This window comes from Pseudophryne corroboree, chromosome 9 (assembly GCF_028390025.1).
Source record: "Pseudophryne corroboree isolate aPseCor3 chromosome 9, aPseCor3.hap2, whole genome shotgun sequence".
NCBI classification, from domain to species: domain Eukaryota; kingdom Metazoa; phylum Chordata; class Amphibia; order Anura; family Myobatrachidae; genus Pseudophryne; species Pseudophryne corroboree.
The window spans coordinates 378023231-378050605 of NC_086452.1; the positions used below are offsets into that span (position 1 = coordinate 378023231).

The 27375-nt window shown below is 47.1% G+C and overlaps 1 protein-coding gene across 3 annotated transcripts in view; it reads right to left on the bottom strand.

Moving 5' to 3' along the window:
* TAMM41 (TAM41 mitochondrial translocator assembly and maintenance homolog) overlaps positions 1–27375 on the bottom strand; it is an 87008-nt gene that overhangs the window by 51928 nt on the left and 7705 nt on the right. For all 3 annotated transcript variants that reach the window (XM_063940769.1, XM_063940768.1, XM_063940767.1), the window contains 2 exons: positions 24160–24252; positions 8982–9132 (listed from right to left, as the gene is read on the bottom strand). In XM_063940769.1, coding sequence (XP_063796839.1) covers positions 8982–9132; positions 24160–24252 — 244 coding nt within the window. The remainder of the gene's footprint in view (positions 1–8981; positions 9133–24159; positions 24253–27375) is intronic.

Below are 27375 nucleotides of genomic sequence, written 5' to 3' on the forward strand. Positions count from 1 at the left end.
GCTGGCTAGATCTAAGGGCCCCCTTAAATGGAACGGCTCCTAGATATCTGTGTTCCCTGATTTCGCTCTGGACGTCCAGCAGAAACGGGCTCAATTTATACCAATCAAGAGGAGACTCCATGCGCTCAATATTCCATACGCCATGTTGTTCCTGACAAACTGCGAGTGAAACAAAGTTCTTTTTGACTCCCCGAGAGGCGGTGGCGTGGCTGGACAGGCACATGTCGGCACGACGCGCTCTCGCTGAGGACTAATTGTTGCTACTTAATTGTCTATAATGTGATAAGTATACGCTATCAGTATGATTGTGCTTATGATACATATACTATGCATGATAACCTATGCTTTTGAATTGTATTAACAATATTTTCCTAATTGCGATTGTTACTCCATACATGTATCACTACGTGGTTTGGCCTTGGTTAATAGGGGGTCGGGATTTGGCTATGTTCGGGGTTGGGCCCCATCCTCTGAATAATTGATGTGACTTAGCGTATGGGTATCTTTACTGGGGCCTCCCATTCCTTATGTTACACTCTTGTTGCTATATGGGCCTAGGCCACTCCTTATTGCATATACTGTGGTTTGAATCCTGCTTTTATTCTAGGTGCAGGATTCGCTTCACTGGTTAGAGCAACCCTCCTTATTATGACTGGGTTCTGCTCCACTCCCAGTGGTCCTTGTTGCATGGTTACCCTTTATGTTTATAGCCACGTGGGGGGATGGCAACTTAAGGGAGAGCCTTGCCAGGCTCATTGCCATTATATTCTTTGCCCTGTTAGGGTAGGTTTTGTTCACATAAGTTTTAGGATTTAGGTATGCTGCAGTTTTGGAGTGGTATACGGGGAGGGGGGATGGGTTTGCTGTTATGTACTGTGTGTTTTCTTGTTATTATCCGTTATTCATCTGTGTGGATTTTTTTATTTTGTTCTGGTGTTGTGCTCTGCTATAATTTTTGCTGTGTGGTGTATGGCTGACTGTGGGCAGTTTGCCCCTTTGAATTTCTGGTGTTTGTATGGTGGCGAATAAGTTTTTGTCATGGAATGTACGGGGCATCAATGACAGGCTTAAACAATCCCTAGTGCTTAGGCAAATTAAACGTTATGATTCAAATGTAGTGTGCCTCATGGCGACCCACTTGGTAGGCAGTAGGATTATGTCCCTTAAGAAACCATGGGTGGGGTGGGCATATCATTCTATGCATACCTCGGCCTCTAGGGTGGTTCGATTCTAATAAAGAAAACTGTTCCCTTTTTTCTAGATAGCGTACAGACGGACCCATGGGGCCGCTAAGTGTTCTTGAAATGTAAAGTTAACTCCTTTGCTGTTATATTAATGGCCGTCAATGTACCGCCCCATACTCACATGAGATTCTAAAAAAGGTGGCCTCTACCTCTGGCGTTCCTGTAATTTGTTTGGGTGACTTTAACACTATCCTGGATCCTTTACTGGAGAGGGTTTCCATGACGTCACCCAGACCACAGTCGAAGGGGACAGGTTTCGCACATATTGTTTCTGAGCTGGGCTTGATTGATGGCTGGAGGATTAGGCATCCTCAGTCAAGACAATACTCCTGTTTTTTACACTGGAACTCCTCCTTTTTTAGGATTGACATGGCCCTACTTACAAAAGATCTCTTACCCAGGCTACAGCATGTAAAATACGGAACTAGGGGTATCTCTGGCCACTCTCCTATAGCTCTTAGTTTGGATTTGAACTCCAAACGTGGTCAGAATATATGGAAGCTAAACCCCTTTTGACCAACTCGTATGGGGGAGAACTAGAGAAGGCGTTTCCAGGAATTCTTTGAGCTTAATACTGAGGGGGTGTCAGTAACTACTCTTTGGGAAGCATTTAAGTCCTTTTTGGAGGGGGACCTTGATAAAATAAGAATTTACTTACCGATAATTCTATTTCTCGTAGTCCGTAGTGGATGCTGGGGACTCCGTAAGGACCATGGGGGATAGCGGCTCCGCAGGAGTCTGGGCACAAAAGTAAAGCTTTAGAACTACCTGGTGTGCACTGGCTCCTCCCCCTATGACCCTCCTCCAAGCCTCAGTTAGGATACTGTGCCCGGACGAGCGTACACAATAAGAAAGGATTTTGAATCCCGGGTAAGACTCATACCAGCCACACCAATCACACCATATAACTTGTGATCTAAACCCAGTTAACAGCATGATAACAGAGGAGCCTCTAGAAAAGATGGCTCACTACAGCAATAACCCGATTTTTTGGTAACAATAACTATGTACCAGTATTGCAGACAATCCGCACTTGGGATGGGCGCCCAGCATTCACTACGGACTACGAGAAATAGAATTATCGGTAAGTAAATTCTTATTTTCTCTAACGTCCTAAGTGGATGCTGGGGACTCCGTAAGGACCATGGGGATTATACCAAAGCTCCCAAACGGGCGGGAGAGTGCGGATGACTCTGCAGCACCAAATGAGAGAACTCCAGGTCCTCCTCAGCCAGGGTATCAATTTTGTAGAATTTTACAAACGTATTTGCTCCTGACCAAGTAGCTGCTCGGCAAAGTTGTAAAGCCGAGACCCCTCGGGCAGCCGCCCAAGATGAGCCCATCTTCCTTGTGGAGTGGGCATTTACAGATTTTTGGCTGTGGCAGGCCTGCCACAGAATGTGCAAGCTGAATTGTACTACAAATCCAACGAGCAATAGTCTGCTTAGAAGCAGGAGCACCCAGCTTGTTGGGTGCATACAGGATAAACAGCGAGTCAGATTTTCTGACTCCAGCCGTCCTGGAAACATATTTTCAGGGCCCTGATAACGTCTAGCAACTTGGAGTCCTCCTAGTCCCTAGTAGCCGCAGGCACCACAATAGGTTGGTTCAGGTGAAACGCTGAAAACCACCTTAGGGAGAAACTGAGGACGAGTCCTCAATTCCGCCCTGTCCGAATGGAAAATCAGATAAGGGCTTTTACAGGATAAAGCCGCCAATTCTGACACGCGCCTGGCCCAGGCCAGGGCCAACAGCATGACCACTTTCCATGTGAGATATTTTAACTCCACAGATTTAAGTGGTTCAAACCAATGTGACTTTTGGAACCCAAAAACTACATTGAGATCTCAAGGTGCCACTGGAGGCACAAAAGGAGGCTGTATATGCAGTACCCCTTTTACAACGTCTGAACTTCAGGGACTGAAGCTAGTTCTTTTTGGAAGAAAATTGACAGGGCCGAAATTTGAACCTTAATGGACCCCAATTTCAGGCCCATAGACACACCTGTTTGCAGGAAATGTAGGAATCGACCCAGTTGAATTTCCTCCGTCGGGCCTTACTGGCCTCGCACCAAGCAACATATTTTCGCCAAATGCGGTGATAATGTTTTGCGGTTACATCCTTCCTGGCTTTGATCAGGATAGGGATGACTTCATCCGGAATGCCTTTTTTCCTTCAGGATCCGGCGTTCAACCGCCATGCCGTCAAACGCAGCCGCGGTAAGTCTTGGAACAGACAGGGTCCTTGCTGGAGCAGGTCCCTTCTTAGAGGTAGAGGCCACGGATCCTCCGTGAGCATCTCTTGAAGTTCCGGTTACCAAGTCCTTCTTGGCCAATCCGGAGCCACGAATATAGTGCTTACTCCTCTCCATCTTATCAATCTCAGTACCTTGGGTATGAGAGGCAGATGAGGGAACACATACACTGACTGGTACACCCACGGTGTTACCAGAGCGTCTACAGCTATTGCCTGAGGGTCCCTTGACCTGGCGCAATACCTGTCGAGTTTTTCCCAACGGTTTATAATCATGTGGAAGACTTCTGGGTGAAGTCCCCACTCTCCCGGGTGGAGGTCGTGTCTGCTGAGGAAGTCTGCTTCCCAGTTGTCCACTCCCGGAATTGCTGACAGTGCTATCACATGATTTTCCGCCCAGCGAAGAATCCTTGCAGCTTCTGCCATTGCCCTCCTGCTTCTTGTGCCACCCTATCTGTTTACGTGGGTGACTGCCGTGATGTTGTCCGACTGGATCAACACCGGCTGACCTTGAAGCAGAGGTCTTGCTAAGCTTAGAGCATTGTAAATGGCCCTTAGCTTCAGGATATTTATGTGAAGTGATGTCTCCAGGCTTGACCATAAGCCCTGGAAATTCCTTCCCTGTGTGACTGCTCCCCAGCCTCGCAGGCTGGCATCCGTGGTCACCAGGACCCAGTCCTGAATGCCGAATCTGCGGCCCTCTAGAAGATGAGCACTCTGCAACCAACACAGGAGGGACACCCTTGTTCTTGGTGACAGGGTTATCCGCTGATGCATCTGAAGATGCGACCCGGACCATTTGTCCAGCAGGTCCCACTGGAAAGTTCTTGCGTGGAATCTGCCGAATGGGATTGCTTCGTAGGAAGCCACCATTTTACCCAGAACCCTTGTGCATTGATGCACTGAGACTTGGCTCGGTTTTAGGAGGTTCCTGACTAGCTCGGATAACTCCCTGGCTTTCTCCTCCGGGAGAAACACCTTTTTCTGGACTGTGTCCAGGATCATCCCTAGGAACAGAAGACGAGTCGTCGGAACCAGCTGCGATTTTGGAATATTGAGAATCCAATCGTGCTGCCGCAACACTACCTGAGATAGTGCTACACCGACCTCCAACTGTTCCCTGGATCTTACCCTTATCAGGGAATCGTCCAAGTAAGGGATAACTAAAATTCCCTTCCTTCGAAGGAATATCATCATTTCGGCCATTACCTTGGTAAAGACCCGGGGTGCCGTGGACCATCCATACGGCAGCGTCTGAACTGATAGTGACAGTTCTGTACCATAAACCTGAGGTATCCTTGGTGAGAAGGGTAAATTTGGACATGAAGGTAAGCATCCTCGATGTCCCGAGACATCATGTAGTCCCCTTCTTCCAGGTTCGCAATCACTGCTCTGAGTGACTCAATCTTGAATTTGAACCTCTGTATGTAAGTGTTCAAAGATTTTAGATTTAGAATCGGTCTCACCGAGCCGTCCGGCTTCGGTACCACAACAGTGTGGAATAATACCCCGTTCCCTGTTGCAGGAGGGGTACCTTGATTATCACCTGCTGGGAATACAGCTTGTGAATGGCTTCCAAAACTGTCTCCCTGTCAGAAGGAGACATCGGTAAAGCCGACTTTAGGAAACGGCGAGGGGGAGACGTCTCGAATTCCAATTTGTACCCCTGAGATATCACCTGAAGGATCCAGGGGTCTACTTGCGAGTGAGCCCACTGCGCGCTGAAATTCATTGAGACGGGCCCCCACCGTGCCTGATTCTGCTTGTAAAGCCCCAGCGTCATACTGAGGGCTTGGCAGAGGCGGGAGAGGGCTTCTGTTCCTGGGAACTGGCTGATTTCTGCAGCCTTTTTCCTCTCCCTCTGTCACGGGGCAGAGATGAGGAACCTTTTGCCCGCTTGCCCACGAAAAGACTGCGCCTGATAATACGGCGTCTTCTTATGTTGAGAGGCGACCTGGGGTACAAACGTGGATTTCCCAGCTGTTGCCGTGGCCACCAGGTCTGAAAGACCGACCCCAAATAACTCCTCCCTTTAATAAGGCAATACTTCCAAATGCCGTTTGGAATCCGCATCACCCGACCACTGTCGTGTCCATAACCCTCTACTGGCAGAAATGGACAACGCACTTAGACTTGATGCCAGTCGGCAAATATTCCGCTGTGCATCACGCATATATAGAAATGCATCTTTTAAATGTTCTATAGGCAATAATATACTGTCCCTGTCCAGGGTATCAATATTTTCAGTCAGGGAATCCGACCACACCAACCCAGCACTGCACATCCAGGCTGAGGCGATTGCTGGTCGCAGTATTACACCAGTATGTGTGTAAATACATTTTAGGATACCCTCCTGCTTTCTATCAGCAGGATCCTTAAGGGCGGCCATCTCAGGAGAGGGTAGAGCCCTTGTTCTTACAAGCGTGTGAGCGCTTTATCCACCCTAGGGGATGTTTCCCAACACACCCTAACCTCTGGCGGGAAAGGATATAATGCCAATAACATTTTAGAAATTATCAGTTGTTATCGGGGGAAACCCACGCATCATCACACACCTCATTTAATTTCTCAGATTCAGGAAAACTACAGGTAGTTTTTCCTCACCGAAAATAATACCCCTTTTTTGGTGGTACTCGTATTATCAGAAATGTGTAAAACATTTTTCATTGCCTCAATCATGTAACGTGTGGCCCTACTGGAAGTCACATTTGTCTCTTCACCGTCGACACTGGAGTCAGTATCCGTGTCGGCGTCTATATCTGCCATCTGAGGTAACGGGCGCTTTAGAGCCCCTGACGGCCTATGAGACGTCTGGACAGGCACAAGCTGAGTAGCCGGCTGTCTCATGTCAACCACTGTCTTTTATACAGAGCTGACACTGTCACGTAATTCCTTCCAACAGTTCATCCACTCAGGTGTCGACCCCCTAGGGGGTGACATCACTATTACAGGCAATCTGCTCCGTCTCCACATAATTTTTCTCCTCATACATGTCGACACAAACGTACCGACACACAGCACACACACAGGGAATGCTCTGATAGAGGACAGGACCCCACTAGCCCTTTGGGGAGACAGAGGGAGAGTTTGCCAGCACACACCAGAGCGCTATATATATACAGGGATAACCTTATATAAGTGTTTTTCCCCTTATAGCTGTTGTATTGTTTATACTGCGCCTAATTAGTGCCCCCCTCTCTTTTTTAACCCTTTCTGTAGTGTAGTGACTGCAGGGGAGAGCCAGGGAGCTTCCCTCCAACGGAGCTGTGAGGGAAAATGGCGCCAGTGTGCTGAGGAGATAGGCTCCGCCCCCTTATCGGCGGCCTTATCTCCCGTTTTTCTATGTATTCTGGCAAGGGTTAAATGCATCCATATAGCCCAGGAGCTATATGTGATGCATTTTTTGCCACCCAAGGTGTTTTTATTGCGTCTCAGGGCGCCCCCCCCCCAGCGCCGTGCACCCTCAGTGACCGGAGTGTGAAGTGTGCTGAGAGCAATGGCGCACAGCTGCAGTGCTGTGCGCTACCTTGTTGAAGACAGGACGTCTTCTGCCGCCGATTTTCCGGACCTCTTCTGTCTTCTGGCTCTGTAAGGGGGCCGGCGGCACGGCTCTGGGACCCATCCATGGCTGGGCCTGTGATCGTCCCTCTGGAGCTAATGTCCAGTAGCCTAAGAAGCCCAATCCACTCTGCACGCAGGTGAGTTCGCTTCTTCTCCCCTTAGTCCCTCGATGCAGTGAGCCTGTTGCCAGCAGGTCTCACTGAAAATAAAAAACCTAAAACTAAACTTTTCACTAAGCAGCTCAGGAGAGCCACCTAGTGTGCACCCTTCTCGTTCGGGCACAAAATCTTAACTGAGGCTTGGAGGAGGGTCATAGGGGGAGGAGCCAGTGCACACCAGGTAGTTCTAAAAGCTTTACTTTTGTGCCCAGACTCCTGCGGAGCTGCTATCCCCCATGGTCCTTACGGAGCCCCCAGCATCCACTTAGGACGTTAGAGAAAGAGGGTTGCTAGTTTGAAATTGTTTTATAAACAGCAGGAGGTGCAGTTGGAAGACCTACGCGTCTCCACTGAATTGGCATACCTAAGTGACGGGCTGGAGTCCTCTATATTGTCCTGGCCATCAGCTCAGAAAGATTGGATAGAATATTTAGAAGAGAAGACTCATTATAAGTTACTTTATACTTCCCACTCGTTATATGTTACTGGTGATCGGCCAGATAGTTGTTTAGCCTGTTTAGCGAGGGAAGAGCATAACTCTAGCACAGTTGTGGAGATACAGTGCTCGGATGGCTCACTACGCAGACCCCAGACATTGCGTCTGAATTTGTGTTGTATTACCAGCATTTGTATGCTACTAGGCTGGTTTGTGACCCAGAGGAACTGCATAATTATATCCATGATATCCTCCTGCCCTCTCTCACGAGTGAGGACCGGGAGCTAATAGATGCTCTTTTAACGCTTGCTGAGTTTGAAGCAGCTATTAAGGCGTCTTTTAGCGGCAAATCCTCCGGTGTTGATGGAATCCCCTCTGAACTCTATAAGAAACACTTGGATTTTTTTGTCCCTCATTTACATAGTATTTTTGCATAGCTGCTTGAACAGGATTCTCTATCTTCCTCCATGTCAGAGGCCTTGATTGTGGTTATACCTATGCCAGATAAGGACCCTAGGAGTCCCGATTCCTACCGGCCTATTACGCTATTGTCTACCAATGTGAAGATTCTGGCCAAAGTCTTGGCTGCCAGATTGAACAAGGTTATTACTCATATTATCCACCCTGACCAAATGGGTTTTATGCCTGCCAAGCCCACTTCTATCAAACTCCATAGATTATTTACCAACTTGCAACGAAGCCACAGGTTCTATTCCCATCCACTCTATAAGTGTCGTGGACACCCACGAGTGGGAATAGTACCTGGTAGTCGGCATCCCGACTGTCGGGATTGTGAGGGGGCAGGATGTAAGTACCGGTATTGACCAGTCTCCTGACCGCCGGTCACATAACTACATCCCGAATAGATATAGTAGACTCATGTCAGCTGCAATATTTGGCCTAAAGGGGCAGCATTCTGCATTAGGAGCCCCATATAACTTGTCTGTAATATATTTGTTTCCCTTGGAAGTCATTCTAAACTGAAAGGTTAGAGCATTCAAACAGAGAGTGTATCTAACCAACATCACATGCTAGCTGCTAATTATGGAAATCAACTCTTATGATTTAAAACCAGGGCATTCAACATGCAGTCCTGCAGTTGCTGTGGAACTCTCTCAACATCTCAGCATGCCCTGACACAGTTTTGCTGTTATGGTATGAAAAAATTGTGGCAGGGCATGCTGGGATGTTTAGTACCACAGCAAATTGTGGACTACCCCTGATTTATAACAAATCTATCTTCCTTAATCATCATCATTGTTTACATTTGTTCTCTTCTCTTGCACAGGCAACCTATAATCACCATATGGACAACATACAAGGACTCACCTGAGTATGAGAGGCCAGCAATCTGCAGGTAGAGAACTTCCTCAGAGAAGCTTTCAGGTAACATCAGGAAAGAAGCGACTACTGCGCTCTTCAGGTTGGAGGCCAATGCCATATGGAGCAGCTTGTTCTCTTTCTGCACTAGAATTTTCACCTGTAAGTGAGAGGTTCCTACAGATTAAAGATATGTCAGTCAAACCTCCTTGTATATGAACAGGCTGTCAGAACTGGAGGGAAGGGAAACGTCAAGACAGCTGACAGCTATAAATGCTTTGGTGACCTCTGGTTATAGTCTATTACACCAGGAGAATAAGAAACAGACTCCTCCGGCAAACAGATGTACTGCGTTAGTTCCTTCTCTGCTCTAGCAGCTAATCTAAATATTGGTGCCTGGAGCAATTGGAGTGGAATACAAGGACTCTTAGACATAAATGTACATTTTAGGGGAAGAAATAAAAAAAATAAAAATCAAGGCCAACAGCATAGTGTAGTAAATGTATTACATTAACATGCTGCCCTCTAGGGGAAATCAAGAAAATGACCTGTACAGTTCTCAAAATCATGTTTCTCATTCATCCACTTTGGCTAACACTGCTAAGTTTAGGAAGTAGAGGGTTCTGTGGCCGGAGTAGGAACTCATGTAAAACTCAGACTTTGTTTTACTTCTAAACAGAGAACTCTGTAAGGGTAAGTAAATTACTTATTATTTAGTCAAGCTCCATACAAGATTATGCAACACATGTACAAAACAAACAAATAGAACTGCTACAGTAATGCAAAGCAAAACTATAAAATAATAAAGACAGCTACAGCAATGAAATACAAACTCTTACAAAAAGATATCAATTGTGCCAGTAGCTAATAAGTCTACTTTATGACAGACAGATAGGCAGTAGCTGTAGGGCAGGGGTGTGGAACCCATTTTCTACCAAGGGCCATTTGGATATTTATAAAATCCTTTGGGGGCTATACAAAAATTATCAACTTAAAAATTAGCCTGCCTCCCAGTAGTTATGCCCAAGTAGAAATGCCCCTAACACTAACCCCACCTGGTGCCTATCCCTAACCCCCGCCCCCCACAGCCTAACCCTAACTCTCCCCTAGTGCCAAATCGTAACCCACCCCCCCCCCCTTCTGCAGCCTAACCCTAATCCCAGTACTTACCATTGAGATTCATTATCATTCTGTCTGACCGTCTGAGTGCTGCTATCTGCTTTCTGATGGTTTTTATTTCAAACGCCGGGATCCTGACCACATCCCCTGCAGCCTAGCCATAACTTCATGTGTCAACACTGTTACTGTCCACATTTACAATGTCAGCATTATGTAGATGTCAACATGTTATTTGTTGACATTATAAACATGTGGACATACTAAATGTTGACATCTTGACTGGAACCCATTCTGTCATGTGTGCAACTGAACATAATAGCCACATAGAGCAGAGAAATGAACATGGCCCCAAGATTCTTATTTCGTTAGGAGTAAATCTAGTTATCAGATGCAAAAACCTTGGTAAAACCATACGAAGCTGCTGGGAAATCAAATTAAAACTACTCTCATCAATTTGGTAGTGAGCAAGTCCTAGATTAAATACAAATCATAGTGTAAACAGCTGAAGGAAATTCCATTCACAATCAAGTCTAAAGGGGTTACCCACATTAATCCACATTAGTAAATGAATGTAAAAAAAATAACACTCCCTATTGCCAGGACCTCTGCGGCTCACCTTCCTCCCTGCCCAGCTCTCTCAGTAGCAGGAAAGATCCTGCTCACTGATTCTAACGGAAAGACTCAGAGCTACCGTGTCAGATCTCCTCCCCAACATGACTGGCAGGGATAAGGGTTAATAGTGACAGGACCATGTCAAATACACCAAATGGTGGAGTCCGTACATGGTTCAGATGTGGTTGGAGCTGCCATCATTGCTGCTTACATGGAAGCAGCAGCGATAGTATTAATATGGTATGCTTACATTACTAATCTGAGCTGTGTCCTAGGATTACTGACAGTCTGCTGCGATCTGCACCTGATGTCGCAGACCCGTACTGCACAGTGGCTCTTAGCGACATATCTAAGATGTATCCAACTAGTAAATGCACCGGGTAGAACTGACAAATGCATACACAGCATAACAATCCCTATACCAGAACTGAAGGTTTAGTTGTTGACCCACTCTTAAGGTGGGTACACACCGATAGATATATCTGCAGATCAATTGATCTGCAGATATATCTATGGACGGATCGGGCAGTGTGCTGTGCATACACATTGCCCGATCCGTCGGGGACTGACGTCATGAACTGGTGCGGGCGTGTACACACGCCCGCCCAGTTCAGCTGTCAATCACCGCCGGGCGCTGCAGCATGTGTACGGGCGGCCGGCTGGTCGCCCATACACACACAGCGATGCGCCAATATATCGGTAGATATATTGGCCGTCGGCTGTGCAGCGGGGCCGACGTGATATGTCTGTGAATGACGGAGTTCACAGACATATCGCCTGTACACACTGGCCGACGGACCCGCAATATATCGGCCATTCAATAGAACGGCCGATATATCGGCCAATGTGTACCCACCTTTAGGGGATAGGTTTCCTGAAAACAGCCGCTAAACTGAATCATTTGCTAGTTGGAAGACATAACGGCTTTTAAGCCACAATAATAAAAACCAATAGGAAAATCCCAAGGAAAGAACTAGTGTGGGTAGATCAGACAGACAGACGTGAAATTCAGAAAATTAGAATATAGTGCAAAAATTAATTTCAGTAATTCAACTTAAAAAGGTGAAACGAATATTTTATATAGACTCATTACATGCACAGTGAGATATTTCAAACCTTTATTTGTTATAGTTTTGATGATTGTGGCTTACAGTTTAAGAAAACCCCAGATCCAAAATCTCAGAAAATTAGAATACTATGAAAAGCTTCAATTTTGTAGGCTCAAAGTGTCACACCCTAATCAGCTAATTAATCCAAACCACCTGCAAAGGGTTCCTGAGCCTTTAAATGGTCTCTTATGGGCCCTACACATTTAAAGATCCGCCGCCGAGCTGCCCGATGGCGGATACGGCCGACGGGCGACCCAGCGGCGGGGGGGGGGGGGGGGGGGGCAGTGAAGCTTCTTCACTCCCCCCCCGTCACCCGGCTCCATTGAAGTGCAGGCAAATATGGACGAGATTGTCCATATTGGCCTGCATGCACAGCTGACGGGACACCAGCGATGAACGAGCGCGGTGCCGCGCATCGTTCATCGCTGGTGACTCCACACTCAAAGATATGAACGTTATCTCGTTCATATCTTTGAGATCGCTCATATCTTTGAGGATTATCGGCCAGTGTGTAGGGCCCATCAGTCTGGTTCAGTACAATTCACAATCATGGGGAAGACTGCTGACCTGACAGTTGCACAGAAACCCATCATTGACACCCTCCACAAGGAGGGAAAGCCTCAAAAGCAAATTGCAAAAGAAGTCGGGTGTTCTCAAAGTGCTGTATCAAAGCACATTAATAGAAAGTTAAGTGGAAGGGAAAAAGTGTGGAAGGAAAAATGGAAAATTATGGTAGGGTGACCATAATATCCCTTTAATCTGGGACACATGATTTACACAGGTTCTGTGGCTGGCTAATACCAGGTGAAATTCAGGCTAGAGTTTAGCCAGCCACAGAACCTGTGTAAATCATGTGTCCCAGATTAAAGGGATATTATGGTCACCCTAGTTATGAAATACCAAATTCACATCGCACAAATAACCTCGTATCGACCCGGCATATTGCCGGGTCAGCGTGCGGTGTGCAAGGGCCATGTCCGAATTCCCGGGTCGCCTGACTCGGTAATTCAACCAAGGTAATAAGAAGGGTTATTCCCGGGTTGAATACCGGGTCAGGCGCAGTGTGAATGGCTTGCCGGGTCAATGCGACCCGGTACCCATTCACAGCATAGGGAGAGGCGGCGCAGAGATGAGTTCATCTCCCAGGGCCGCCTGCACTGCCGGCTCCGCTCCCCGCCGCTATGGCAACCGACCTGGCAATTTGCCGGTCGGGAAGCCAGAAGATAGTCTCCAATGCCGGATCCCACCCGGGAAAGACCAGTTTCCAGTTCCCGGGTGGGATCCGGCATTGGAGATGTGAAAGGGGTAGTAGACTTGCCATTATTAACTCTCTTTCTGCAAGGTACATTGGGTTCCATAGGAAAACATCGGGGGTGTAGAATGGATCTTGATCCAGAGGCTTTAGGCGGTCCCAAAATGCATTGGGGCCTCCTCCGCTTCCATGCACTTTGAGCTCAGTTTCGTTAAACAGTCCAATGCAGGAGCAGGTAAGAGAGAAGGTAGATGTTAGTCACATTGAATCACATTCTCACGACAGGAGAAGGGACCAGCGGCTAATGCCATACAAACCCATAGAAGCTAGGTGCATCAGGGTGAGCACCCTGTGGAACCCAATGTACCTCGCAGAAAGAGTTAACAATGGTCTACCATAACTCTCCTTTTCTGCAGCAGGTTACATTGGTTTCCATAGGGAAACATCAGGGATGTCCTAAAGCAGTTCCTCAAGGGACAGGACACGCTTTAGCGGGTACGAGAACCCGGCATCCAAAGGAAGTATCCTGGGAGGCGGAAGTATCAAAGACATAGAACCTAATAAACGCGTTCACAGAGGACCACGTAGCCGCCTTGCACAATTGTTCTGCGGACGCGCCACGGCGAGCCGCCCAAGAAGGTCCAACAAACCAAGTAGTTTGGGCATTAATAGCAGCAGGAGCTGGGAGACAAGCCTGCGCATAAGCTTGTGCAATCACCATTCTAATCCATCTGGCCAAGGTTTGCTTATTCGCAGGCTAGCCACATTTGTGAAAACCAAACAAGACAAAAAAAGGGAGTCTGACCTCCTGATAAGAGGCAGTCCTCTCGTATGTATGTATGTATGTATGTATGTATGTATGTATGTATGTATGTATGTATATATATCCCGTACCATATCCAAGGATCGCTCTTTGGAGGACAAACCAGAAGAGATAAAGGGGGTCATTCCGAGTTGATCGTTCGCTAGCTAGTTTTAGCAGCCATGCAAATGCTATGCCGCCGCCCACTGGGGAGTGTATTTTAACTTAGCAGAAGTGCGAACGCTTGTGCAGACGAGCTCTGCAAAAAACTGTTTGTGCAGTTTCAGAGTAGCTCTGAACCTAGTCAGCGCTTGCGATCACTTCAGCCTATTTGTGTCCGGATTTGACGTCATACAACCGCCCAGCGAACGCCTAGCCACGCCTGTGTTTTTTCAGACACGCCTGCGTTTTTGCAAACACTCCCTGAAAACGGTAGTTGACACCCAGAAACGCCCCCTTCCTGTCAATCTTCTTGCGGCCGTCAGTGCGAAGAAAAACTTAGCTAGAACCTGAGCACAACCACAAAGAGCTTTGTACCCGTACGTCGCACGTGCGCATTGCGGGGCATTCGCATAAATGCCGTTTTTTCACCTGATCGATGCACTGCGAAAATCGGCAGCAAGCGATCAACTCGGAATGACCCCCAAAAGCCGGAACCACAATCTCTTGGTAAAGAGGACACCACCTTAGGTAAATAACCTGGGCGAGTTCTAAGAACTGTCTGGCCACGATGAAATATTAGAAAAGGTGGACGACAGGACAATGCACCTAAGCCGACACCCTTCTAGCAGAGACAATAGCCAGCAAAAACAAGACCTTGGCCGTGAGCTATTTAAGGTCTCAAGAGGTTCAAATGGAAACTCTTGCAGGGCACTCAGGACAACAGCCAGATCCCATGGAGCCACATAGGGAGGCTGAATCCGTTAGACACCCTGAGTTAATGTATGAACGTCAGATATAGATGCAATTATTCTCTGAAGCCATAATGACAAGGCAGATATGCGAACCTTGAGAGAGGCCAGACGAAGGCCTAAGTCCAGGCCTCTTTGCAGAAAAAAAACAGATTTCTGGAAATTCTGAATCTGTATGCATCATAATTCTTATCAGCACACCAGGTGAAGTAAGAATTCCAGACCCTGTAATAAATCAGAGCTGAAGCCAGTTTGTGGGCTTTTAACATAGTTTGGATGGCCGCCTAAGAGAATCCTTTGGCTCTCAGGAGTGGGAGTGATGCTTCAAGAGCCACGCCATCAAAGCTAGCCTGGCCAGGTCAGGATAAAGACAAGGGCCATGTACGAGGAGGTCTGGGCGCTGAGGAAGTAGAAGAGGACACTTTGTCGATAGACCCTGCAGATCTGAGAACCAATGCCGTATGAGCCACGCTGGAGCGACTAGAAGTAGATATCCCACTGGAGGGAACACGTAGGGCAGCCGAAAGTTCCATGGAATTGCCAGTGCGTCCACAAACACTGCTTGGGGATCCCTGGTTCTTTATCCGACGACCGGAACCTTGTGATTGTGCCGAGACGCCATCAGGTCGATTGTGTTGAGACATCATCAGGTAGGCCACACTTGTCCACTAGGAATTGAAAGACTTCTGGATAAAGACTCCACTCTCCGGCGTGCACGTCCTGGCGACTGAGGAAATCCACTACCCAGTTTAGGACTCCCGGAATGAACACTGCCAATATTGCTGGCAGATGGCGCTCCGCCCAACGAAGGATTTTTGACACTTCCATCATAGCCATTCGGCTTCGAGTACCGCCTTGATGGTTCATGAATGCTACCGTAGGTGCATTCTCTGAACGTACCTGAACCGGCCTGTTCTGTACCACAGGCAGGGCGAGAGCATGCATTGAAAACCGCTTGCAACTCCAGAATGTTTATTGGGAGTAGTGACTCCTCCTTGGTCCAACGACCCTGAAAAGAGTGTTGCTCCAACGCGCACCCCATCCCCACGGACTGGCGTCCGTTGTCAGCAGGACCCAGTCGTGGATCCAGAAGGGACGGCCCCTGCTCAATTGCTGATCCTGTAGCCACCAGGTCAGCGACAGACGAACCTCCGGAATCTAAGTGATCATGCAAGATCTGAAAGGATGAGGTAGGCCTTCCCTCTTGGAAAGGATTAACCTCTGCAGAGGGCGAGAATGAAATTGAGCGTACTCTACCATTTCGAATGCCGACACCATCAGGCCAAGTACTTGCATTGCCGAGTGTATTGACACTCTGGGGCGACAAAGGAAGCATCTTATCCTGTCTTGAAGTCTCAGGACTTTTTCCTGGAGACAGAAACAGTCTTTGACTGCGTGTGTCCAGAAGTGCCCCCAGGTGCACCATGCTCTCAGCTGTGACCAGCGAGGACTTCTTCCAATTGATGAACCACCTATGGGCTTGTAGGAAGCTTACAGTCAGTTGCAGAAGACTGAGGAGGACATCGTGGGAGTTTGCCAGAATCAGCAAGTCGTCCAGATACGGCAGGATACTGACTCCCTGGAGATGGCCCGTCATTACGGCCAGGACCTTGGTGAAGATCAGAGGAGCTGTAGCCAGTTCAAATGGCAGAGCTGTGAACAGATAGTGGAGATGATGCCAATAGTAAAATCACAGATATTGATGATGCAACATGGCAATAGGTATATGCAGATACGCATCCTGTATATCCAGGGATACCATATAGTCTCCGGGTTTCATAGCCAGTACAATTGAGCGCAGTGTTTCCATACGGAACTTGGGCACTCATAAACTTGTTCAGTGACTCGAGGTTGAGTCTAGGCCGAAAAGACCCACTGGGTTTCGGAACTAGAAACAGGGTCGAGTAGTAACCTCTGCCTCTCTAGGCCAGAGGAACCGGCACTTCCACTCCTGTATTCAGGAGGGAACCCACAACCTTTTGTAGAGCTTGTGCCTGTAACGGATTCGAAGGGATACCCGTGGTACAAAACTGGCAAGGGGGACGTCTCTTGAAGGAGACTGCGAACCCGTGAGAGACAACTTCCCGCACCCGTGCGTCTGAAGTGGTCTTTAACCAGACCTGGGTGAACTGCAGAAGTCGGCCTCCCACCCTTGGGTCCCCCACGGGGAGGCCTGCTTGTCTTGTTGAGAAGCAGGCTAATGGGCTGCCCAGGACTGCTTTACCTTGGGCATCGTGGTTTTGGGAGCACGAGATTGTCTCAGGTATACCTGACCTTTTGCTTTCCCCTGAGGCCAAAAAGAACGAAATGTGGTACCTTTAGCCTTCTGTGCAGAAGGATTAGTATTTGGGAGAAAAGCAGTCTTAGCAGCCGCCAATTCAGACACAATTTTATTTAAGTCTACCCCAAACAAAATGTCCCCCTTAAAGGGGAGTACCTCCAAGGTGTTTTTGGAGTCTAGGTCCACCTTCCCTGATCTCAAACACAGAATACGGCGAGCCGGGACAGACGCAGTCGACGACTTGGCTGCCAACACATCCGCCACAGAGGACACCTCCTGAATGTAATAGGTGGTGGTGATAATATGAAACAGGTATTGTCTGGCATTGTCAGATATATCCTCAGGCAGCTCGTCCTCTAATGCCTGAACCCATGTTTCAATTCCTTTTGCAGCCCAAGAGGCCGCAATAGTGGGTCTATGTACAGCACCTGTATGGGAGTAAACAGACTTCAGGCATCCCTCCACACGCTTATCTGTCGGTTCCTTCAGTGAAGTGACAGTGGTGACAGGCAGAGTTGATGACAGCACTAGGCGGGTGACATGAGAATCCACCGGCAGTGAATTTTCCCACTTGTTACATAACTCTGCAGGGAGAGGACAGCAAGCCAAGGCCCGTTTAGACAGAGGGAATTTCTTCCCTGGATTAGACCAGGGCTCCTGCCTGATGTCCAGCAAATGGTCAGAATGGGGTAATAGATTTATAACCACCTTCTACTGGTTAAACATATCAGTTTTCTTAGCCACAATAGTGGAATCCTCATCATCAGTGATTTGTAGGATTTGGTTAATAGCAACCACAAGATCAGGGACATCAATTTGCAATGGAGAATCCTCGTCAGAAACGCCTGATTCAGTGTCTGACAGGACAGTATGCTCTCCGTCTTCTTCAGATGAAACATCTGAAAGATTAGTGGATTGTGAGGAGGAAGCAGCCCTCTTAGATGACCCAGAGACACGAGTGTGACCTGGAGTATATTTTTGCATGACCAAGGAATGATTTAATTGCTGCAACTGGTTAGACAAATTTTCCGCCAAAGGCGGATTAACCATAGGAACAATTTGTGGCTGTAATGGCACAGGTGGTCCCATAGGGGGGCTTAAGGCGTTCCACCAGAGTACCCAGTAGGTTTGTGAATGCAGCCCAGGGTGGCTCCTGATTGGTTACAGGAGCTGCGGACTGACTAGGAGATGTATGATACATAGTACACAGACCATCATACACAGCTTCCCCCTCTGGTAAATCTTTGGCACATGCTCTGCATGATGCAGGAGCATCCACAGACTTACTGCCCTTCTTGTTAGACATTGTACACAAATGCAACAACAGAGCGACTTATTACTATAAAGCTAGACAAAGTACAATACCTGCAATTAAATCCATTAGTATGTGACTGAATACACAGTACACCACACCTGCAAATATATCCGGTATTACGTGATTGAGTACACAGTAGAATTTCAAGTAATACGTAAATACTGTGACACACTATAATATATATAATTGTAAAGCGCAACGGAATTTGCTGCGCTATATAAGAAACTGTTAATAAATAAATATATATATATTTATTAATAAAACATATGTGTAATATCTTGCTATAATACTGTGGAGTGTGATATTTTGGGATTACTCTTAAAAAACCCATTAACACCCACTTACTAGCAAAGTGTTATGAATGCATAATGGTTAAAACGTTACACACTATTTTTTGCATATTACCATGAATCATTACTGGTCTGAGGACTGAGATTCTCTATTGAGATAAGTGTTTTTTTTCTAACTTCCTCCTACTCCTCTCCCCCACCTCTCTTTTATGGGCATTAACAGGCGCTGATTACATCCATTTATACATTATATATATATATATATATATATATATATATATATATATATATATATATAGTTGGAAAGATAGAAGACCTTTATCGCGCTAGAGATGTGAAAGCTTCTCCTTAGGGAAGATGGGGTATAGAATAACAGATAGTGTAAAAAGAGATTTCCCCAGGGAGCTGATATCGTACTTTGGTATGTACAAGTTTTGTATAATAAAACAATCTTAAAGAATTTGTTTATTTTTAAAATACAATGAATAAAACTGTTTACAATTTGCCCAGAATAACAATAAATGATGTTTGTACAGACGATAGTTGTGTTGGTAATTCAAACAACATCAAAAATGATCTTCCTTGAAGAAATGTCAGAGAACAATTTGTTAACACGCTGCTGGTGTATGTACAATAATTTATTTTACTTTGATTGAACAAACATAACAGTGCCTCAGACATGTCACTAGTTCCTATGCACAATATAATATGCACGTGGTTAAGTATGTGTGTATACATGTAGATAGATAGATACATATAGACTCGTATATACACTGCTCAAAAAAATAAAGGGAACACTTAAACAACACAATGTAACTCCAAGTCAATCACACTTCTGTGAAATCAAACTGTCCACTTAGGAAGTAACACTGATTGACAATCAATTTCACATGCTGTTGTGCAAATGGAATAGACAACAGGTGGAAATTATAGGCAATTAGCAAGACACCCCCAATAAAGGAGTTGTTCTGCAGGTGGTGACCACAGACCACTTCTCAGCTCCTATGCTTTCTGGCTGATGTTTTGGTCACTTTTGAAAGCTGGAGGTGCTTTCACTCTAGTGGTAGCATGAGACGGAGTCTGCAACCCACACAAGTGGCTCAGGTAGTGCAGCTCATCCAGGATGGCACATCAATGCGAGCTGTGGCAAGAAGGTTTGCTGTGTCTGTCAGCGTAGTGACCAGAGCATGGAGGCGCTACCAGGAGACAGGCCAGTACATCAGGAGACGTGGAGGAGGCCGTAGGAGGGCAACAACCCAGCAGCAGGACCGCTACCTCCGCCTTTGTGGCAAGGAGGAACAGGAGGAGCACTGCCAGAGCCCTGCAATATGACCTCCAGCAAGCCACAAATGTGCATGTGTTCAGAAACAGGCTCCATGAGGGTGGTATGAGGGCCCGACATTCACAGGTGGGGGTTGTGCTTACAGCCCAACACCGTGCAGGACATTTGGCATTTGCCAGAGAACACCAAGATTGGCAAATTCGCCACTGGCGCCCTGTGCTCTTCACAGATGAAAGCAGGTTCTCACTGAGCACATGTGACAGAGTCTGGAGACGCCAAGGAGAACGTTCTGCTGCCTGCAACATCCTTCAGCATGACCGGTTTGGCAGTGGGTCAGTAATGGTGTGGGATGGCAGTTCTTTGGGGGGCCGCACAGCCCTCCATGTGCTCGCCAAAGGTAGCCTGACTGCCATTAGGTACCGAGATGAGATCCACAGACCCCTTGTGAGACCATATGCTAGTACGGTTGGCCCTGGGTTCCTCCTAATGCAAGACAATGCTAGATCTCATGTGGCTGGAGTGTGTCAGCAGTTCCTGCAAGACGAAGGCATTGATGCTATGGACTGGCCCGCCCGTTCCCCAGACCTGAATCCAATTGAGCACATCTGGGACATCATGTCTCGCTCCATCCACCAACGCCACGTTGCACCACAGACTGTCCAGGAATTGGCGGATGCTTTAGTCCAGGTCTGGGAGGAGATCCCTCAGGAGACCATCCGTCACCTCATCAGGAGCATGCCCAGGCGTTGTAGGGAGGTCATACAGGCACGTGGAGGCCACACACATTACAGAGCCTCATTTTGACTTGTCTTAAAGGACATTACATCAAAGTTGGATCAGCCTGTAGTGTGTTTTTCCACTTTTATTTTGAGTGTGACTCCAAATCCAGACCTCCATGGGTTAATAAATTTGATTTCCATTGATAATTTTTGTGTGATTTAGTTGTCAGCACATTCAACTATGTAAAGAACAAAGTATTTAATAAGAATGTAATTCATTTAGATCTAGGATGTGTAATTTTAGTGTTCCCTTTATTTTTTTGATATATATATTTTTGATATATATATTTTTTTGAGATATATATATATATATATATATATATATATGGAGAGGGAGAGAGAGAGGGGGGAATGGGCGCCCTTGGGTCGTACTACCTCCCAAAAATTAAATAGGATTCAATAGAAATCTCTAAACATATATACTTGCTCAATATTTTAGAGCATAAAAATCACATTAACATGTTCCATATAAAATTTATTAACACATAAAATCACAAGCAGTGGTACAGATAGTTAAGTATCCTTCCTTGACAAATGACACCAAACGATTGTATAGAGGACAAGTAGACTGATTTTTACAGACTCCTCCTTCTCCTTATAGCAAGTTCGGAGATTGGTGTTATAAATAGAAAACCCTGGGTTGGATATATATCCCCAGCAGGGACATGATTTGTGAGAATATCCTAACATGCCTTATACTCTCCTTCTAATATGCTGATTTTGCACAAAAGTTTGTTACTATGTGTCTTGAAATGAAACTATGCTCATAAGATGGCACCCAGCGTCTCATTGGAGTGAGGGAGAGTGTGAGGCAGCGCCAAGGTAGGAAAATTTGCAGTAGAGGTCGCCCTGGGCAGGGGAGAGGCTACAGGTCAAGCGCCAACTCCCTTATGCTGAACTTCCACCCCAGACACTAGCGAGCCTTATTAAATGGGGCGTTAGTACACACCACCTGTGCTCTATTGCCCTGGTGGTATAGTGAGGTCCCTGCTCGGTGACAGTGTCCACGCCAGCACCACGACTCATCTCCCTAGGTTGCGGACAGAATGCGATTTAATGGCGGGTCCCACCTGGGGCACCCTCTTACCTCCTCCTTGTAGCAGCCACGCAAACAAGGAGAGCGACTGCCACCGTGTGTCTAAAGCCGGAGCGTCTCCGCCGCAAGTACCCGGGCACAGGCCGCGGGAGTATGTGACGCCACTTGGAAGGTGATGGAGCTGCAGCGCTGAAGTGTCACCATAACATACAGCGCTGACAGCCCAGTTTTGAAGACATTTTCTGTCAGAAAAAGCTTTTTAAGGGCTGCCCAGTGCAGCCCACCTGTTAAATGACCTGCTGCTGCAGACACCAACTGAAACTGAGCTCACAGTTCCTGGAGGCGGGGTTATAGAGAAGGCCCCGATGCATCCTAGGACAGCCTAAAGCGTTAGCCTGTTGGTGCCCCTGGATTAAGATCCACTCTACACCCCCGATGTTTCCCTGTGGAAACCAATGTAAACTGCTGCAGAAAGGTGTACAAGCAGCAGGGATGACCGCAGCCTGGAGAGGATTGTCAGGAAAAGCCCATTAAAAAGTGTGGGGTAGCTTCACAAGGAGTGGACTGAGGCTGGAGTTAGTACATTAAGAGCCACCACACACAGACGGATCCTGGACGGGCTTCAAATGTCGTATTCCTCTTGTAAAGCCGCTCCTGAACAGCAAACAACGTCAGAAGCTTCTTACTTGGGAAAAAGAAAAAATGAACTGGTCTGTTGCTCAGTGATCCAAAGTCCTCTTTTCTGATGAGAGCACATTTTGCATCTCTTTGGGAACCAAGGTCCCATAGTATGGAGGAAGAATGGAGAGGCACACAATCCAAGATGCTTGAAGTCCAGTGTGCAGTTTCCACAGTCTGACTTGGGGATGTCATCTGCTGGTGTTGGTCCACTGTGCTTTATCAAGTCCAGAGTCAACGCAGCCGTCTTCCAGGACATTTTAGAGCACTTCATGCTTCCTTCAGAAAACAAGCTTTATGGAGATGCTGACTTCATTTTCCAGCAGGACTTGGCACCTGCCCACACTGCCAAAAGTACCAAAACCTGGTTCAATGACCGTGGGATTACTGTGCTGGATTGGCCAGCAAACTCACCTGACCTTAACCCCATAGAGAATCTATAGGGCATTGCTAAGAGAAGATGAGAGACATGAGACCGAACAATGCAGAAGAGCTGAAGGCCGCTATTGAAGCATCCTGGTCTTCCATAACACCTCAGCAGTGCCACAGGCTGATAGAATCCATGCCACACCGCATTGAGGCAGTAATTCATGCAGAAGGGGTCCAAACCAAGTACTATGCATGATTATACTTTTCAGAGGGACGACATTTCTGTATTTAAAATCCTTTTTTTTATTGACTTTATGTAATGTTCCAATTTTCTGAGATTTTGGATTTGGGGTTTTCTTAAACTGTAAGCCACAATCATCAAAATTATAACAAATAAAGGCTTGAAATATCTCACTTTGCATGTAAAGAAGTCTATATAATATATTAGTTTCATCTTTTAAGTTGAATTACTGAAATAAATGAATTTTTGCACAATGTTCTAATTTTCTGAGTTTCACCTGAAGATTTGGACATAAGAAAAACAAGTATGTTAGAGATACATGTCATACTTTGGGGGTGTAATATACATTACAGCTGGTAAACTATTAGCTCACAATACACATAGGGGTATATTCAATTAGCGTCGGATCCATTCCGACATGCATTTGTGGGAATGGATCCGACAACCCCTATGCAAATCTCATCTCAATTCGACTTTTTCAAGTCGAATTGAGATGAGGGGCCCAGAGGAGGAGAGGGGGGGGGGGGCCGCGGGGAGAACATCGGGGACAGCCGCCGGCAGACGCAGGAGATCAGCTCTACAGTAGCGCTGCAGGAGGATGTCACACAGCCGCTCAACCTCACGGCAGTGTCCACCCGGCTCCAGCAAGCGTGACCTCACTTGCTGGAGCCGGGTGGAAGCTGCCGTGAGCGGCGCAGCTGTGTGACATTCTGCTGCAGCCTGTCGGTTTTGGCCCCATTTTCGACACAAGCACGTGGATCAGCAGCTATTCCGCCGATCCACGTGCTTTTCGCCAAGTCGAATTCATCGACTTGTCGTAAAATTTTGGGATATATTGAATAGGTCGAATCACGATTCCACCTTAAAAAGTCGAAAACTGCCGTCTTTTCGACAGACGGCAGCTTTCGACTTCAATTGAATATACCCCATACTGTCCAAGAAGACTCTTGTTACCACACTCCCACCTAATTCCATAAGACGTTGCATTGACATGTTTTCCATCTAGCTTTCATCAACTGTGCTTTATACACGTGAATATATTTCTAGAATTATAACCAGTTTTAGGTTCTCTCCATGGACATGGACAAAGTGGTTACTGCACTGGTCTTACTGGTTTGTGTAGGCGGCCAGCGATGTACAACGTTCTCCAGTGGGTCAAATCTTCGATGAGAGTATCAGTGCTTATAACCCCATACTTTATTACCTGGAAGAGAAACAGCAATGCTAGGAGCACCAGAATGATTGCACAATGATAAATACTGTATACAGACAAATGGACAGTAATTATTTTTAGCACAACCTCTTTCCTTATACAGGGGTATATTCAATAGGAGTCGGGTCCATTCCGACATGCAGTTGTCTGAATGGACTCAACAACCCCTATTCAAAGAGCGGCCAAATCCGGCTGTCGGATTTGGCCGTTCCCTGTGTCCTGTCCTGCCGCTGCTGTCAGCGGCTGCTGGGTGCGCTGACAGCAGCGACGTGGGGAGCAGTGTGCGGCGGCCGGCGGGGGGAGCTTCCAGCAGGCGGCCGGAGCTGGCAGCGGGAGTGATCTGTAGGGTGGCGGAGGAGGCACTGCAGGTACTATCATCCCCGTAGCCCGCCGCACTGCTCCCCTTCTCCTCACCTCAATCCAACTTGTTTTCAAGTCGGATTGAGTTTGTCGGAAAGGGGGTCAAAACCTGCCGGATTTGGCCCCGTTACCGACAGCAGCAGGTGGATCGGTGGGTATTCCGCCGATCCACCTACTTTCCGACAGCATTCCGACAAGTCGGGTTTCCCGACTTGTCGGAAAAAATGTGCCCCTATTGAATAGGTCGGAACCCCTTCCGACCTAATCCAGTCGGAAACTGCCGTCTTTCAGACAAGACGGCATTTTCCGACTCTTATTGAATATAGCCCACAGTGTGCCAACATGCAGCAAGACTCACATTGGATTAACCAATACTATAAATAAAAAGTCAGTACACTATAATGAATAGAGTGAATATGCAGTATGTTCATATTTAATCATAAAATTCCATATGAAAGAAAAAATAAGATTTTACTCACCGGTAAATCTATTTCTCGTAGTCCGTACTGGATGCTGGGAACTCCGTAAGGACCATGGGGAATAGCGGGCTCCGAAGGAGGCTGGGCACTCTAGAAAGATTTATGACTACCTGGTGTGCACTGGCTCCTCCCACTATGACCCTCCTCCAAGCCTCAGTTAGGACACTGTGCCCGGACGAGCTGACATAATAAGGAAGGATTTTGAATCCCGGGTAAGACTCATACCAGCCACACCAATCACACCGTATAACTCGTGATACTATACCCAGTTAACAGTATGAATATAACTGAGCCTCTCAACAGATGGCTCAACAATAACCCTTTAGTTAGGCAATAACTATATACAAGTATTGCAGACAATCCGCACTTGGGATGGGCGCCCAGCATCCACTACGGACTACGAGAAATAGATTTACCGGTGAGTAAAATCTTATTTTCTCTGACGTCCTAGTGGATGCTGGGAACTCCGTAAGGACCATGGGGATTATACCAAAGCTCCCAAACGGGCGGGAGAGTGCGGGTGACTCTGCAGCACCGAATGAGAGAACTCCAGGTCCTCCTCAGCCAGGGTATCAATTTTGTAGAATTTTGCAAACGTGTTTGCCCCTGACCAAGTAACAGCTCGGCAAAGTTGTAAAGCCGAGACCCCTCGGGCAGCCGCCCAAGATGAGCCCACCTTCCCTGTGGAATGGGCTTTCACTGATTTAAGATGCGGCAGTCCAGCCGCAGAATGCGCCTGCTGAATCGTGTCACAGATCCAGCGAGCGATAGTCTGCTTAGAAGCAGGAGCACCCAGCCTGTTGGGTGCATACAGGATAAATAGCGAGTCAATTTTTCTGACTCTAGCCGTCCTGGAAACATAATTTTTCAAGGCCCTGACTACGTCCAGTAACTTGGAATCCTCCAAGTCCCTAGTAGCCGCAGGCACCACAATAGGTTGGTTCAAGTGAAAAGCTGATACCACCTTAGGGAGAAACTGGGGACGAGACCTCAATTCTGCCCTATCCATATGGAAAATCAGATAAGGACTTTTATATGACAAAGCCGCCAATTCTGATACACGCCTGGCCGAAACCAAGGCCAATAACATGACCACTTTCAACGTGAGATATTTTAGATCCACGGTTTTTAGTGGTTCAAACCAATGTGATTTTAAGAAACTCAACACCACGTTGAGATCCCAAGGTGCCACTGGAGGCACAACCGGGGGCTGAATATGCAGCACTCCTTTTACAATGTCTGAACTTCAGGTACTGAAGCTAATGCTTTCTGGAAGAAAATCGACAGAGCCGAGATCTGTATCTTAATGGAGCCTAATTTTAGGCCCATACACTCCTGCTTGTAGGAAATGCAGAAATCGACCTAGTTGAAATTCCTCTGTTGGGGCCTTTTTTGGCCTCACACCAAGCAACATATTTCCGCCATATGCGGTGATAATGTTTTGCAGTTACATCTTTCCTGGCTTGAATCAGCGTAGGAATGACTTCCTCCGGAATGCCCTTTTCCTTTAGGATCCGGCGTTCAACCGCCATGCCATCAAAACGTAGCCGCGGTAAGTCTTGGAACAGACAGGGCCCCTGCTGCAGCAGGTCCTGTCTGAGCGGCAGAGGCCATGGGTCCTCTGATACATTTTCTTGAAGTTCTGGGTACCAGGCTCTTCTTGGCCAATCCGGAACCACGAGTATCGTTCTTACTCCTCGCCTTCTTATTATTCTCAGTACCTTTGGTATGAGAGGCAGAGGGGGGAACACATAAAATGACTGGTACACCCACGGTGTTACCAGAGCGTCCACAGCTATCGCCTGAAGGTCCCTTGACCTGGCGCAATATCTTTTATAGCTTTTTGTTGAGGCGGGACGCCTTCATGTCCACCTGTGGCCTTTCCCAATGGTGTACAATTCTTTGGAAGACTTCTGGATGAAGTCCCCACACTCTCGGGTGGAAGTCGTGTCTGCTGAGAAGATCTGCTTCCCAGTTGTCCACTCCGGGAATGAACACTGCTGACAGTGCTAACACATGATTTTCCGCTCATCGGAGAATCCTTGTGGCTTCTGCCATCGCCATCCTGCTTCTTGTGCCGCCCTGTTGGTTTACATGGGCGACTGCCGTGATGTTGCCTGATTGGATCAGGACCGGCTGGTTTTGAAGCAGAGGCCTTGCCTGACTCAGGGCATTGTAAATGGCCCTCTGTTCCAGAATTTTATGTAGGGAAGTCACCTGACTTGACCAAAGTCCCTGGAAGTTTCTTCCCTGTGTGACTGCCCCCCAGCCTCAA